Source organism: Aptenodytes forsteri, unplaced genomic scaffold (assembly GCF_000699145.1).
Source record: "Aptenodytes forsteri isolate BGI_AS27 unplaced genomic scaffold, ASM69914v1 Scaffold299, whole genome shotgun sequence".
Classification (NCBI taxonomy): domain Eukaryota; kingdom Metazoa; phylum Chordata; class Aves; order Sphenisciformes; family Spheniscidae; genus Aptenodytes; species Aptenodytes forsteri.
The window spans coordinates 1,138,352-1,154,757 of NW_008794154.1; the positions used below are offsets into that span (position 1 = coordinate 1,138,352).

At 39.3% G+C, this 16,406-nt stretch overlaps 1 protein-coding gene across 1 annotated transcript in view; it reads left to right on the forward strand.

Annotated features, from left to right (window-relative positions):
• NMD3 (NMD3 ribosome export adaptor) overlaps positions 1 to 11,260 on the forward strand; it is a 13,026-nt gene extending 1,766 nt beyond the window's left edge. Inside the window, exons 3-16 of the mRNA XM_009279432.2 lie at positions 258 to 392; positions 836 to 932; positions 1,974 to 2,054; positions 2,437 to 2,565; positions 3,096 to 3,186; positions 3,366 to 3,444; positions 3,763 to 3,859; positions 4,126 to 4,243; positions 4,900 to 5,045; positions 5,717 to 5,829; positions 6,549 to 6,621; positions 7,131 to 7,237; positions 8,096 to 8,166; positions 8,947 to 11,260. Coding sequence (XP_009277707.1) covers positions 258 to 392; positions 836 to 932; positions 1,974 to 2,054; positions 2,437 to 2,565; positions 3,096 to 3,186; positions 3,366 to 3,444; positions 3,763 to 3,859; positions 4,126 to 4,243; positions 4,900 to 5,045; positions 5,717 to 5,829; positions 6,549 to 6,621; positions 7,131 to 7,237; positions 8,096 to 8,166; positions 8,947 to 9,080 — 1,471 coding nt within the window. The 3' untranslated portion in view covers positions 9,081 to 11,260. The remainder of the gene's footprint in view (positions 1 to 257; positions 393 to 835; positions 933 to 1,973; positions 2,055 to 2,436; positions 2,566 to 3,095; positions 3,187 to 3,365; positions 3,445 to 3,762; positions 3,860 to 4,125; positions 4,244 to 4,899; positions 5,046 to 5,716; positions 5,830 to 6,548; positions 6,622 to 7,130; positions 7,238 to 8,095; positions 8,167 to 8,946) is intronic.
• Positions 11,261 to 16,406: the final 5,146 nt, after the last annotated feature.

The window sequence follows — 16,406 nt, forward strand, 5'->3', positions numbered from 1 at the left end:
CCGGCGGCGGGGCTGTGGCGTGGCGGGGCTCTGCCGGCCGGGCCTCGGTCTCAGGGCGCCCCGTTGCCGTGGGGGGGAGGTACCTGGGCGGCCATAAACTGGGGCGGGTGACGGCTCTCCTGGGCCACAACTTTTCTTTAAAAAAAAAAAAATAATAAACGTACATGTACCTTCGGTTCCTACCGAGGGTTCCCGTAGCTGTCACCTCTGAGGGCAGAGTTGTTGTTTGTGACTGACTTTTCCTCCCTGTGTTCCAGCCTCTGCTGCCAGTGCGGCGTGCCCATCCCGCCCAACCCGGCCAACATGTGCGTGGGGTGCCTGCGGGCGCAGGTGGACATCACCGAGGGCATCCCCAAGCAGGGCACCCTCCACTTCTGCAAGCAGTGCGAAAGGTGGGCAGCCGGGCCCTGCTCCCTCTCCTCCGGGCGAAGCCCACTCCTGGGGGGGAAGCGGGCCCTCGGTGTCGCTACTGCGGCTGGAAAGCGGGGCAGCGTACGCCGGCAGTGCGTGTTCTCATCGGGTCTCTTATGATTTTCCAGCACATTCCTGTATTTTTTTTCTTGTGGAAGTGGAAAACTGTTTCTAAGTAGGGTCTAGAAGATTGAAATGAGTGAGTTTGTGGTCCCTGAAAGAAAAAAGCGGGCAAATTGGTAAGGATGGCAGTAAAAGTGTGAATGCACTTGGAATGCATGAATCATAATGCTTAGGGAGGTAAAAAGTTGTAGCTGCATAGTTGATAATAAAACTGAAGGCTTGGTAAATAACTGCTCAACTTTTGAGTGATTTAATTTGCTGAAGCAGCTTCACGTGCTGAAAAATGCTTCCTGTATCATAGGTATCTTCAGCCTCCAGGAACCTGGATTCAGTGTACCTTAGAATCAAGAGAGCTTCTCGCTTTGTGTCTTAAAAAAATCAAAGCTTCACTGAGCAAGGTGAGTAGCTAATTCTATTGGTATTTCATAGTGTGTCTATTGGTATTGCATAAAGTGAAGTCTAGCTAACTTATACAAGGTTTGATCCTTCTGGAGCAGCCATTTGTATTTGTGTAGAGCTTATCAGCTGATTTATGTTGAGCATAGAGAATGACAATCTGGTCTCATATAATTCCATACTAGAATTTTGGAGGATTCAGTAAGGACAGGTCCTAACAAAGAATTTCCAAGCATACTGAGGAGGCTACTGCAGTGCGGTTCTGTGACTTCAGAGCATGCAGTGTACTGCACAATTGTTATTTTTTAAATGGGACTTGAGTGTAATTAACTGAAGGAAGCGAATATATTTTTAACGCACTTTAATTTTACAGTTTTCTTCTTACATATTTTTCAAATTGTTTATACAATACTTGTTCTTACCGGTTACTACAATACGAAGAAGGGTTGCAGAGGTCTGTATATAGACTAACTTGAAAGTCACATGTTGAATAATGTATCTATCTCTTAGGTTCAGAATCTTATCAGAAGAAAAAATCTGAGATAGTGTTTTAGGAAAAAAAAACCTGTTTTGTTACTGCAGTCATCAAGGTTTGAATTAGATTGCCTTATTGCTATTGGGTTAGTACTTAGATACACAAAATATCTTTTGCTGCAGTAAATTTGCATGTTCTTAGCTTTAGAGATTAAATTGGCTTTTAAGTCCTGAAGAAACTATTACATTCTCCAACTTGATTGTTACATGGCATCCAGAGATACTGTTGAGTAGTGTATTCAGTTACTATGGCATGACAGTCTGTGAGGTTGCATCTCCATTATTTTAGGTAGATCAAACTTGGGGTTCTAACTAAGCATTATTAATTGGGTTTGGTATACTGATAACGTATGTTTTTAATTAAGGTTATTCACTTCCTCACTTGGTTGAGGAACAATGAACTATACCATAAGCCTGTGTTTTCTGGTAGTTAGAGCTGCATGTTTTTAACACGTGTACTAGTGCAATGTGCCAGCAGTAGCTGAGTTCTTGTTCTTTCCCACTGGCAGGTCCGGCTGATTGATGCAGGCTTTATTTGGACTGAACCACATTCTAAGAGGCTGAAGCTGAAATTGACTGTTCAGAAAGAGGTAACTGGCATATAGTATTCGTGTGGCTTTTTATAAGTTTTTACGGCAAACAGTATGATTTTCTTTATTTTTTATTATTACTACATTTTGGATAAGTCGTTCTCTCTGGTAAAATCCAGCATGTGTTTACTGGCTTATCTTGAGAGAATACTGATTTCATCCTGCCTCGATTTTGTCATTAAAGTGCCGTTCATCACAGTTTGAAGAGGCTATCTGCTGTTCCAGTAAAGTAGAGAAAATAGTGCTAACATTTGTGACCCAAATATAGCTGCCAGTCATATAGTTATAGTATAGTATGGAAGTTATTTCAGAATGCTGTGGTAAACTAGCTTTCTGTCTTGACAGGACTAATGAGGAAACCTTTTAAACTTTTGTTTTGCAGGTGATAAATGGAGCGGTTCTTCAGCAAGCATTTGTGGTGGAATATATAATTCAGTCTCAAATGTGTGAAGACTGTCATAGGATTGAAGCTAAGGATTTCTGGAAAGCTGTAGTGCAAGTCAGACAAAAGGTGGAGGCAAACTGAATTTTCATTTGCTCATGGCAGAACAATCAGGCAGACAAATAAATCTTTGGATGAATTTTTGATTTTCTCAGAAAAAGATGTACTCACACTTGCACACTGCCACAGTAATACATTTTGTATTCATGTTGGGTTTTTTTCTTACTGATCTTAGTTTAGAAAAACTTTCTCTCTGCTGTCCAGTATTATTAGCATATTCTTTTTAAATGATGGCTGGCAGGAGGATCTTGTGTGAATTACTAAATATCCTTCTGCATTTTAAGGCAGTGTTAGAAACAGTGGTACAGATTGTTTATAAATACTTTAAATCTTCTTTAAAGAAAATGGTATCTTTAGCAACCAATTACACAAAAATGAGAAACAGAAGCTTTAGATAATTTGGTATAATAATAATTTGGAATAGACTTTGGACTGTTCCTTCTCTAGATGATCTCTTCATATAAATGTTTATTCTTCAGAGATGCTGTACTAGATGGTTCTTAAGTGACCTTGATAATTTTACCTTTGTTTGGTTTTAGACTCTGCACAAGAAGACTTTCTACTATTTGGAGCAGCTGATTTTAAAACACAGGCTTCATCAAAATACACTTCGCATCAAAGAAATCCATGGTGAGTGAGGTGGCTTGTTAGTCTTGAGGTAGAAAAGGCTAACCTGTTCTATATTGGAAGAGTGCTTGCGTTAGTAGCTGTGTACAGATAAGCAACAGATTACTTAGCTTATGTATTGTATTTGAAAAAAAACATAGTACTTGAAATAGCTATGTTCATCAAGCTTTCTTTTCTTTAAGATGGCCTGGATTTTTATTATTCTTCAAAGCAACAGGCCCAGAAGATGGTAGACTTTCTTCAGTGTACAGTTCCATCTAGGTATATAATTTACGTTTATTGCCTTGAGTACTCAAAAGCTTTTCGGAAATGTCTTTTATCCTTCATTTTTAAAGATTTTTGTGAGTGAAAGTGTAAGGAACCTGTATTCTAGTTAAAACAGACAAAATCCTTTCTGCAGAAGTCCCGTGTTTTCCACTTGAGCCACTGTAAAACTAACCCTCATGCATTTTTCTATTTCCTTAATTTTTGTATTTGTAGTACATAGCTATATACGTTCACTGCTGTACTTTGTGCTGATTGTCTCCTGTTTCAAGTAATGTCCTTGCTGCCTGAAGGCTCTATTTTTATGTTTTATAGATCAAAATCATCCCAACGTTTGATCTCACATGATATTCATAGTAATGTCTACAATTACAAAAGCACTTTCTCTGTGGAAATTGTTCCAATATGCAAGGTAGTTTCTCTGTTTCATCTTCAGGGCATTGTATGAAGTGGGTAGAGTTTGGTTTTGGTGATGGAGGCCTGATTTATTGTGTGTTTGGGGGGATGAAGGGGTCTACTCCCCATGAAGCAAGGAAAGTGCAGATAGCAGCTATCTTGAGGAAGTTATTGGGTGGAGAACTGAAAACACAAAGTTTAAAAATCTATTTCAGATTTCCCTGAAGACTTGATTAAAAATTAAGGAAATAAGAGTGTAAATTATTTTCTGTTTGTATGCAGGACAATGTTGTATGTCTGTCACCAAAACTGGCACAGAGTCTTGGTAACATGAGCCAGATCTGTGTGTGCATTAGAGTAACAAGTACCATCCACCTCATCGATCCTAGCACTCTGCAGAGTAAGTTATGAGTTCTTTTCTGCACTACAGCAGCATCTGAATTTTCTGCTGGCACAATTTTTTTGTTTTTTGTTTTCATGAAATCTTCTATTTTTAGACCGTAATGATGTAAATGCATCTGTATAATCACTGACATAGAAATGTAATAGCGAGCTAAGACACACTTCTCTTAAGCTTGATTTCCATAGTTTCCTAGGCAAAGTGTGCAGGGTCAGTGTTAAGTTCATGGATGTTCTAGGTCTCTGCTAAGCACCTACATTTGTCGGGTATATTCCTCTAAAATTAGATGGTATCTGGTTTTCCCCTGGATTATGATTCTAGCCACTTCGGTACCAGAAACACTGTGCTTTGATTGGTATTTGCTGGTAAGCTCCACCAGCAAAATACTTCTAATAAGGATACATCCAGGAGAATGATTCTTGTGAATAAAAAGGTCTATGCTTCAGACATGTGATATGTGATTCAGCTGTCACAGATCAACTGCTCTTGTCGCACGAGTTTGCAATATGTGTCATGTCCTTGTGTTGCAATAACAAACTTGAACAAAATGCATTTGGCAGTTGCCTTAATTTTGGAAAATGCTTCCTTTTCCTTTTAATTTCTTCGCAAGAAATTCTCTCCCTTGTGATTGCCCATGCTGGTGGTTTTTTTTCCAGTTGCTGAAATTGACGGAAATACCTACTGGCGCCACCCTTTCAATAGCTTGTTCCACCCAAAACAACTAGAGGAATTTATCATTATGGATATCAATAGGGTTCAAGAAAAGAAAAAAGGTGCAGGTGCAGGGGCAAGATCAAACAAGGTAAGAGTTCCTCTCTATTTGATTCAATGTTTTGGGCTTTCCTCTTCCCTCCCTCCCCTACTCAGCTGAACTTCTGTTTTGAATTGTTCTACCTTGCAAAGTCAGATGTATGCTTTTCTGTGTCTTGCCACTGGCCAAAGCTCTTCTCAGGAAGATGTGGACAGTTTTGGTTTGGAAATTGCAGAGGTGTTATGTGAATTCCACTTTCAGAAATTCTTTTTGGTTGAAGAGTTTAAACTCTACTTGTTACTATCATTTATTGAAATTATTTTATATTAGCTTTGCAACTCTTCAATTATTAAATTTTTTTTGTTGAAGTGTAGAAGCATTTCTTTTTAATCAGAATTAATGAATCGGTACCAAACACTTTCTTCTCAGTCAAAAGCTATATGTGGTTGAAAGTTCTGAAGTAAAAAAAACCCTCCCAAAACATGTGTCTAGTTATAGAAACAGCCTTCGTGGAATTCTTGTGAAAAGTGGTTGGCATGTCCATTTCCTTTTGTAAAGATGAGAAATGAGGAGTAGCAAGCAATACACTGGATGCTTGATATAGAAATACAAGTTTAATTGCAAATGTAATTTAAAACAGTAATACAGCAGTGCAAACGTTCTAATAGCACAGCAAGTTAAGCTGCGTTTGATTACAAGTGTTTTATTTTTCATTCCTCAAGCATACACTGGCTGAAGCCTGGGTACAGAAAACCTCGGAGTTGAATACAGATCATCAGTATTTCTGCTGTACTCACTTGGGGCACATTCTGAATCCTGGCGACCTTGTCTTGGGGTCTGTTCTGTTTCTTGTTTTTTATTAAATGATTATTTAATGACTGAATTCTCTGGATTATCTACAGGCTTATGTATTATCAAGAAAGTTTTGAACTGTTCTGATTTCTAAATGAAATCAGCAAAAGGGATAGAATCTTTCATCTTGACCATGAAGAGATGGTCCTAATACAGGAAAATTTTTTTTTCTAGCAGAGGTCATCTTGGGAAAAGGGCTGTTAGTAATAAGACAACTGAAGTATTAACTTTAGAGTGCAGATTGGAATAACAGTTTAGACACAAATAGATGGGAGGGATTTTTGAAATACCAGGCAAGATCTTTCTGTTTGATAGTGAGTATCGTATGCAGCAATTTCAAATATGAAATTTTTGTAAGATTAAGCAAATCAGGTGATTCTCAAACAGGCTTAAGCATGAATGTTATTGGAGCTGTTGTGAGCCCAACAGAACCTCAGTGGATACTGCTCTTTGGCTTCAGGAGGCTGGGGAGTGCTACTGAAAAGAATTTGGGAACAGCAGCTTCTAAATGTTATTCATAGTTAGGACAGCTGCGTATTGATGTGGGGGTTTTTTTGCTCTGTAGTTCATTTGGAAACATTTATCTTTCTTAGGAACTGTAACTTATGCTATGCTGCTCTTTAATACAAACATATGATACACTGAGTTCAATTTTGTAGACTTACATAGAAGGGTAGGATAAAATACCTATTTTCATTTTAGATTCGACTTGGCGAACTGCAACTTAAATGACGAGTTTGCCAATAAGATGAACCCACACAGTATTCCTGATGTGGTAAGACCATTTTCTTTCTCTGTACAAAGTTCTCTGTGTTACCCAAGGGTATTAGGGAATATGATTTTATAATGAATACTCACTAGTTCCGTAATGCCAAACGAATAGGGGATATTAATATTGAAATTTGAATAGCATCTAGTTTTGAGAATTATTTTCTCACTACTTAAATTTTTTGTGGTGGTTGAATAATATATTTACTTTAACTTACCTTACTGTCTGTTGGTTTTGTTCAAATTACCATGCACTGTGTGGTGAAAACTGTATTACAACTCCAGTGTGTGTATGCCTCTTCAGGACATAATCCAAAGTGTTTGGAAACTTTTGAATTGACAAATGCTATATAAATTTGATATAAAACTTCTGAGTGCCAGACTGACTCTACCATTTGTTCAGCTGATTTTACAGTTACCCAAATCTAGATTTGGGTGGAGTTTGGGGTTTTGAAAGAGTGTCATCAGTAGTATTGAAGGTGTGTATGTGTAAATACTTGCTGTTTTTCACTGTAGGTATTAATAAAGAAAAGCTATGACCGTACCAAACGCCAGCGTCGCAGAAACTGGAAGCTGAAAGAGCTAGAAAGGGACAGAGAAGGCACGGATACAGACGATGAAAGGTTCAGTATCTGCCATGAAGCTTTTTAGTCCCTCCTGCCTAGGATACTGTGCCAAGTCTAGAAATTACATTTCTCAGTTTCTGCTGAGGAAAAACCCAGTGCAATGCCTAAGCTGATGTGCTGACTGTTAAGGGGGCACAAGCAAATGCTGCTGGTTCTGTTTGAGCGTGATGCTGGCTCATAGGACAGGTTGATATCAGTGTTCTCTGAAGAACATTATCTCTCTGCATTTTTCCCCCTTCCCTAGTGCAGGAAGTGCTTTAAGCATATGCACCTTACTTAGGTTTATCCTACCTGCTAAGTTTTCAGGGAACATGGATACTGAGGACAGCGGGCCAGGGATGTTTGGAAACAGACCAAATCCTGAAATCTTAAAGATAGCACTAGAGGTTTTTCAGTTTTACTGTTGCAAAATGTAAAAACTATGTTTGTTTTTTCCGAGAAAAGCTTAAATCATGAGACAAGTGAGCAATATTAGAAGCATTGTGTCTGTAGCTTACAGTTGGTGTCTGTCTAGCTAAAGAGACACTTCTGTGAAAACACGCTTGTCACTGGTTTGTTCAGTGACAAAGCTGATGCAGCAACAGCAGATTCTAAATAACGTTCAGTTGAGTAGAAAAAATGAGGCAATTAGAGTTAAATGAGAACAGGCAAATTAAATTATTTGGAAACTAATAGGTAGTAAAGAAAAAAGCAGAAAGAATGAGTTGGAAATGTAGGAATGCTATCAAAAGGCACGTCTGAAGGGCTGTGAATTGCAGTCCTTCCTTGGGGCTTTGTTTCTTTGATTTTATTTTGTTTTATAAATTCACATAAATCCACAGGAAAAGTGAGTAAATACATAAGCATCTTTTACAGACAATACCAGGACTTCCTTGAAGATCTCGAAGAAGATGAAGCCATAAGGAAGAATGTCAACATTTACAGAAGTAAGGCCTTTTTAACCATTTAATTGCATGTAACTAGATCATGACTATTTGAGTGAAAATATTTTTACTGAAGTTCTGTATTTGGATTCTTTGAACTACTCATGCCTGGAGAAACACTGTAATGTAATAGCTTCAGGTATTCAGCATATTTCACGTGCACTGAATGGATGTTGATGATTTTTGTTTGCTTTGCCTTGAACATGAGAGAGAGAAGCGTATTTTCTCCCGCACCCAAAACCTCTGCAGGGTGAAGGATTTGATACATAATTCAGCGTCTTCCATGAGGGCAATTGCTATGGGATTGTTGTTTTTTAGGAGGGATTTGTTTGGTTGTTGGTTTTGTGGTTTGTTAGTTGTATTGGGGTTTTAGGTCTTTTTCTGCTTCCTTCCTTGGGATTATTCAGGGGGTTATGGGTTTGTTTTCTTTGCTTAGCTGTTTGTTGGGTTTTTTCAAAACCTCTGCAGGGTGAAGGATTTGATACATAATTCAGCGTCTTCCATGAGGGCAATTGCTATGGGATTGTTGTTTTTTAGGAGGGATTTGTTTGGTTGTTGGTTTTGTGGTTTGTTAGTTGTATTGGGGTTTTAGGTCTTTTTCTGCTTCCTTCCTTGGGATTATTCAGGGGGGTTATGGGTTGTTTTCTTTGCTTAGCTGTTTGTTGGGTTTTTTCTATTGCTTTTTTAGGTCTTTCTGCTTCCTTCCTTGGGATTATTCAGGGGGTTATGGGTTTGTTTTCTTTGCTTAGCTGTGTTTTGGGTTTTTTTCTATTGCTTTTTTAGATGCAGATGTTCCAGTGGAGAGCGACACGGATGATGATGGTCCTCCGCGAATCAGTCTGGCAGAAATGCTAGAGGATCTCCATATTTCCCAGGATGCCACTGGTGGGGAAGGAGCAAATATGATGACAGAATAAGAATAGTGCACTAGTCAATGCAATAAATATTCCCTTAGTGAGGAAAAAGTACCCAAAACATAAGTAAACATTACAAACTGATCACATGAACGTGAAAAGTACACCCCTAAATAATGGTCCTAAATTAATATTTTATATATACGCTTCTAGAGAATCAGCAATTAAATTTCTGGTGCAAGCATTGCGATATAAGTTCAACAAGTTCCTCCCATCCCTAAGTGCTCTCTCCTTGCAACTTCTGCAGTGTAAAGCACAGCTGACTAACTGCAGGGTTATCCATGCGGAGTAATCATTGTCTTGTGCTGAAGACAGCTGATAAGGAAAGATGTCCAAAGGGAGAGATTTTATTCTAGTTTGCTAGATTTGTAGGTAAAGTACCTACCTACTGTTTATTGCTTTCATTTCTTCACATGGGAAGGATTTTTCCTGTCTTAATCTTTTTGGTTCAGTGGTTTGAAGCCTTTTATGATACTGCTAGATTATTCAATATAACAATATTTGGGGGAAGCTCAAGAATGTATCTTCTGCTCCTTTGGTAAGGGAACTCCAAATACACGTTTACACGAAGAAGCTTCCCTGTAAATTGATTGAAGATGCAGCCCTTGATCAGAAAGATTGCAAACTTGTGTTAAGTATAATGAATATTGTATTGTACTATATTCCATGCCTGTACTAGTGGATTAAAAGCAATATGCATAATGTCTAATTAATACACCAGATAGGAACTATTAAAAAATTATTCAGATGGTTTTGGTCCATCATTTTTTAGTTAACTTTAAAATCAATTTTCTCTCTACTGCAAGCCCAAAGAGGACATAAGTGGTGTAGGAGGACATTACATACTTATATTAATCTGATTTTAATTCACTTTACTGCACAAAGGTGGTTTAACAGAAATTTTACTAAGAGTTTATGTGCATATACATTTGATTTAACTCAATATAAATAGGGAAACATAGCATAGTGGGAGTGGTTTTGCCACTGCATTTTTTTAACTTGAGGAAAAAATGTTCAAAATAAATGGCATATGTAAAGGAGGGAAATACTAATGTAAAGTTGGAAGAAAATAGAGATGTGTAGGATTCCTCTAACAGGGTATTAATGATTCCTCTATCAAGGATCTGTATAGCTCAAATGAGAACACTCGAGGCAGTTTGTCACCGCTTGTGTGCTTGTAAGAGAAACACACAGGGCTGGAAATTCACTATTTCTCTGCAGTATCCACTGAGGAGGTGTCGGGAGCACCTTTCTCTATTTCACCGTACTACACAGCTTTCCAAGGCCTTAAAGAAAAGCTAAGAAACAGTCAAGGAGTTAGCAGTGTTCAGCCCACTGCCAGGTGAGAGAAATTTTTGCCTCATTCTTTAGTTTAATCTTTTGACTAAGTGCTTCCAGACGGTGTGAATCCACTGGATTTCGGGCTTACTGTATGAGCCCAGGCAATATGCCATAGAAGGCAAAGGTATTTTTGATTGTAGAAGGTGGAGCTAGGTTTAGTTATCAGTTATTCATACTTTTTTTTTTTATTCTGTCTCATAATTTTGTAATCATCCATTTGTAAAGGGGGAAAAACGGAAATTTGGAAAGGCAGTTTTGATGTAGCGAAGCTCTAAGCCATCTGTTGGCGTTAGCAGCTCAGCCATCCCTTAGTGCCATCTTTTACTGTGTGTTTGTGTCACACCAAGCTCTTTTGCTTCCACTTTCAGGAGCTTTGTCATATTTTTTTACTGTGTAGAAGAGCAGTTAAGAAAAATCCATAAAGCTGCTGAGAACTAAAGGTACAATTTATCTCATGAGAGTAATTTAGTTCAGTATAGGGAAGGCATAAAACCGTGCTTAAGAAATATTCATCAGAATGCAGCTGCGTAGCTAACCTGGATTATCACTACAATAAAAATGTTTTATTACACATATTTTACAGTAGCTACACCTGCCAGTAGTGCTGGGGAGATGTAGATAAACTCAGTTCTAGTGACCATTGGGCCAAATCTGTGGAAATTTAAGAACTTTAATTTGTAACCTGTAGCCAATGAATGCATTGTGTGTCTGGATGAGATGTGTTTTGGATTGTGATTTTTCTGACAGGTAAAAATGATCAAGCCTTTATCTTACATAGTTTGGTAATAAGCTTCCTGTTGTTGACAGGTGAAGGGGGAGTAATAAAAGCTTGATTTAAACTGTGCTGTTTTGACCAATCCTTTTCCTTCCTCTCTAATGTTTTCCTTCATAGTGTGTCTCAGTAATTTCAGATGTATTGCTGTCTTGTCTGTCATCCTGTTTGTTACTGCAGATGTCCCTCTTCCTTTTCCCCCCTAGTGGTCTGTTGCCAGTCCGTATTAGGTTTCAAGCATCTTTCAGCAAGAATCTTGTCTGGAAAGATCTCATGCTACGGATGCTAGGCAAACAAGTCATAAATCTAAGTATATCGCTTGGCTTTTGTGCATTTGTTTGCTAGCTGGTAACACATAGTAACAGCTCTCCAATGAGTGGGTAAGCTGCGTGTACCTGAAACCAAAGTTAGTTCTAATTTTAGGTTCTCAAGTTTACAGTGTCCCTTTAACATTTAAATGGTTGGGAGCCAAAAGAGGTTTAGATGGTGTACCAGCAAATTAAATGTTTGACTCTGGATAAGTAATTTGACAAAAGGTACTTGATTCACAATAGATAAAAGGCTTCCACTTACCCTGCATCTCTTTCTGAAAATCTATCTCTGTGGATTGAGACACGGCTTAAAGCTCCTCTCCTTTTATACATACGGAAGTTGCTTCAGGATTTTAAGTCATAACTGCTTAATGATTAATTTGCACCCAAATTTTGACAAATTTTGAATTGGAAAAGAGTTGAAGCATAACATCCCGCTAGTTTGCCTGGGGAGGAGGGGGGTTGCTTTTGAGACGCGAATATATGCACGCGTGTGTGTAGCAGATTTGGCACAGAGTATGTGTGATAGCGAGTACCAAGCAGTAGCAGTATGTATAGTAATTTATGAATAGCAACGCAGATGTAAAAGGTTGTCTGAAGTAGTTACGGGATGGTTAAATTTGAAGTGTACTTGCCACATGTAGTAAGGTAGTAGTAAGACTAAAAAGAAAGAATACTTTTTAAAGTATTTTTAAAAAAAAAAAGCACAAACAGCTGATGAGATTCTGTTTCAGCAGAGAAGAGAAGTTTTGTCCTTCAAAACAGCCAACATTTTGTTCTTTCAGAAGCAAGGCTTTTACAGTGAGAAACCCAATAAGGCTTCATACAAGGCTTTCAGCCCTGTCACTGTAGCTTCCCTGGCTAGGAATGGTGGGAAGAAATAGTTACTTAAGCTAAGGGAGTTTCACTCCCCTCCCCCCACTAGTGGATTACTGGGGGGAAGAATGGAGACAGAAAATGCAAGACTAGATTTAAACTTTGCAGGGTTTTAGTGCTGAATTTCCATTTTGGTTAATGATGAATCACTTCTTTTTTGGGGTTCGGTTGCCTTAGTGAACAATGTGTGCAGTAGCTCCTGTGAGCAACTGATGTATTACCGTGATTCTAGATCATTTCATTGAAATTCAAAGTTCTATTAAAAAAAAAAAAAAATCATTTGTCATGGGAGAAGCTGTCCAGAACTTTGTAATAACTGTCTGAAAGTGTTTTGCTCTCAGAAAATGGTGAAGGAGAATGTTACGTCGCAGAAGTCAAACCTTACAGCACAAAAGCTGGATCATTGAGGGAAACAAATACACAGAAGGAGGTGGTTCGGCTATGCAAGCACTACTTTTTAAATTTTTTTTCTATAGAAAAAACCCAGTGTCTTGTATATTGATGATGAAAAGCCTAAGGTTGGTAATTTCACCTTTAACTGCTTTACAAATCTGTTAGTAGATCCTCGTATGTAACTACAGAGGTTCCCAAATAAGGTTCAGGTGGAAATTGTTCAGGAAAATAGTGTCAAAATCATGCCAGATAACTTACCTTTGCTGTATTAAAAGGACTGCTGCTGTGCCAATTTGGGGAGATTACAACCTGCGGAATAGCGTATGTGCTAGTTGTCATTGAGATACTGATCCAGTGGAGAGTTTTAATAGAATCAATATTACTATACCACTGAGAAGAGCCTGGCTCCATCTCCTTTACTGTCTCCTATCAGGTATTGATACACATGGATACAATCCCGCTGAGCCGTCTCTTCCCCAGGCTAAACAGTCCTGGATCTCTCAGCCTTTCCTCTGTCAGAGAGCTGCAGTTACAGTGGAGGGGAGGAAGGAAATAGTGAGCCGATCATACCATTTCCAAACAGGGAACATAGTCTGGGAAAACCTACACATATAAGATAGTGTTCACCCTCTCAGACCACTTTGGAAAAAAAATGTGTATCTGTAGATGTGTATCTCTCTCTGCCCCAAAACTTATATTAGTTCCCATATCAATTCTACATCCTATCACATCCATCCCTGGAGACAGTGCGGGTTTAGGAGCTGTGGGGCAACACATGGCTGGCTTTTGCTGCTCCTGTAACCCAGCACATTTTATGCTTAGCCTCTTGGCATGTCCTGGAGAGATGCTGCATCTGATCCTTCCCCAGCTGGGGTCAGCAGCAGCTCCGCTGGGCACAGGAGGGACGGCAGGGTTAGGTCCTCACAAACAGGGACCATGCAGAGTAGCATATGGTCCATTCTAGGAGATGCTGCCTGCAATCAAGTTGCAGAGAACCTGATGTGGGCGAGTACTGTTAGACAAACTCATTTTTCTTTTTGTAACTGAAACGTGCTCAAGACGGAACACAAAGTGCCGCGTGTGTTGTAAGGACCTTTCTAGGGATGGCCAAATACACTTTGCTTGAAGGCTGCAACATCTTGGTGAGACGCACTGGTCTCATTTTGGTCAGGAGGCATCCACAGTGGCAGGCACTTGCCCATTCTTCTGTAGAAGTTGCCATAGAAAAATTGAGATGTGCCTGTGATTAATGTGATAGTCCACCTGATGTCACTATTCCTTCATGTTAATGGCCCCGAAAGCAGTCTGTTCAGCTGCTCTAAAGAAAAGATGGCTATAAACTCTGAAAAACTTGTTTATGCCGATGTAGTTTCTAATACTTTCATTTAAGTTTAAAATAGCATAGCACCAACCTAAGGAAAAATAGGACAAAAGCTGCTTTGATCTTGATATTAAAGGACTTATTCCTGGCAATCTGCTCCTCCTGCCAGCAGATTCGCCTCTACTTGTGCCTTGCCAAGGCCACTTGTTTTAGCTGCATTCTCCCAGAACTGTTAAATATAGGGCTGAGACTCGCGTGTTGGGTTTCAGAGGGGTTTTGGCAATGTTTGCTATAGCTCATTCCAGAACATAATCACGTAACAAAGAATATTGCCTTCAGAATTTACCAATGTTTTGTGTACTTAACCTTCATCGTGAGCTTAGGATGGGAACCTGGTTAAGACACGTAAGAAACAGGATATGAAGTTTAAAACTTGTCAGGATCTCAGTTCCATGATGAAAAACAAAGCATAATTATCAAGAAAGAGAAGTGCCTTTGTGTAATTTGAATATTCAGCTTTATAAAATGAAACAATTATGTATGACACAAATCCACAACTAATGTACCTTTTCACATCAACTATGAAAATGTTTCAGATGTGCCAAGCACTGAAAGGACTTGAAAGACTATTTTAAAATAATCCGTGCTCAGGGGCAAGTTTTGTAAGATAGAAGGAAATTATTTAAGCTGTAAATGATTTGGCAGGTTGTTTGTATATTCCTTAGCATGATGAGACTTCATGCTGCATGGGCTGTAATGATTATGATAAACACCTTTGTTATTAATATAGGTCTTTTTTAATTCATGCTTTTTTGTAGGGTGGATCTGAGATATAAAGGGCTGAGATTTTTAACCCATACCTCTGCTGAAATGAATTTATGCTAATGTATGAAAGCTTGACATATTTAAGCCAGTATGAATGCAGCAGAAGAGAAAAGCCTCAAAGTGGTTGTTTGAAGCTCTAGGTTTGTTTTAGACTTTTCCTTAAAAGGTGAATGATCATATTGAAAATAATCTGGAATTAGGTCCTTTAGGAGCCCTGAATCCCCTGAGGAGCGGAGGTGTTCAAGCACTTTGTGTTGCGCCGTCTGCATCTGAGGTTCCCTGATGCTCTGTGGAAGCCTCGGTCAGAGGTGGGCGTGCAGGTTCCCAACGCAGCAGAGACAGAGAGTTAGTCCCAAAGCAGAGGATTTGCAGAAGCTGGCACGCTGGGAAAGGAGATGCCGGAGCCAGCTTGGTGGAAGTGCTGGTACGAGCACCGATGAGAGCAATCGCACTCGGGCCACTCTTCCAGCTGGCTCTCGGAGGCAGCTGCTCCTCAGCCTTCCAGCATCTCTGGGCTTCGGTGCCCATTTCCATACCTGTGTGCTAAACCCCCTGGCCTAGCAGGTGGCTGGTATTGCCCAAGACTCAGATCCAGCAAAAGGATGCATACACTTCAAGTAGGATTTAAAAGGGATTCTCTTCAGTCCAAATTGTGACAATGTTGAGACAGCTGCTGTTTAACCTTGGCAGCCTCTGAACTCCATATATAGCTCACTCGTTTACTGCAGTTTCCTCCTTGCCTGAATTTGCTCTTTCCCAAAGCCTGTGATGTTCAGCCTGACACGGTCTCCTGGAAGGATTCCTATTGCTGCGGCTTTCCCGCTCTGTAATGAGGTCAGCCTGAGTTAAAATGCTTTGTAAAAGTTTGGGTATTTGTAGGTACTCCAGGTTTTCTCTAAGTTTGATTTGACTTTTTAATATCACTTCCTGTAATATAGACATAAAGCTTCTATAGGTGTCACTGACAGGTAGTGTACAGTAAGAAACTTACGGTGCTGTATTACGTACCCAAACGATAGGTCAGTAATATCTGATGCAGTTGAGCACACAATTCCCTGCACTCCGACAGGGTGCGAGATATATACAAGATTATTGAATCTCAAAACCAAATTCTTTTAACATAGGTTTCTAATATAATGTAAAAATATAATCAAAAGTCAAGTTCAAGCGTTAATGGCCTTTAATGCATCACTTCATTATGCAGAGAAATTAGCCATGCAGACATGCATAAGTGAAAGCAGCCCTGGGTATCTTCAGATAAGTCTTCCAAATGGGAAAGGTTGTTACAGGATATGAATACTCTGAGGGGTTTTGTTGGGGTTTTATTTGAACTTAACCAACTTTCTAAAAAATACAGGTGCTTCTCAACAGCATATTTTAATTTGCTGGGTGACACTCCATAGCCTCCACATGCGGTGGGAAGCAACAAAAAGGTTTCATTTGCCTCTAATCAAGCGTGTGCCCCTTCAAACTAGAGCTGAAGGAAGAGC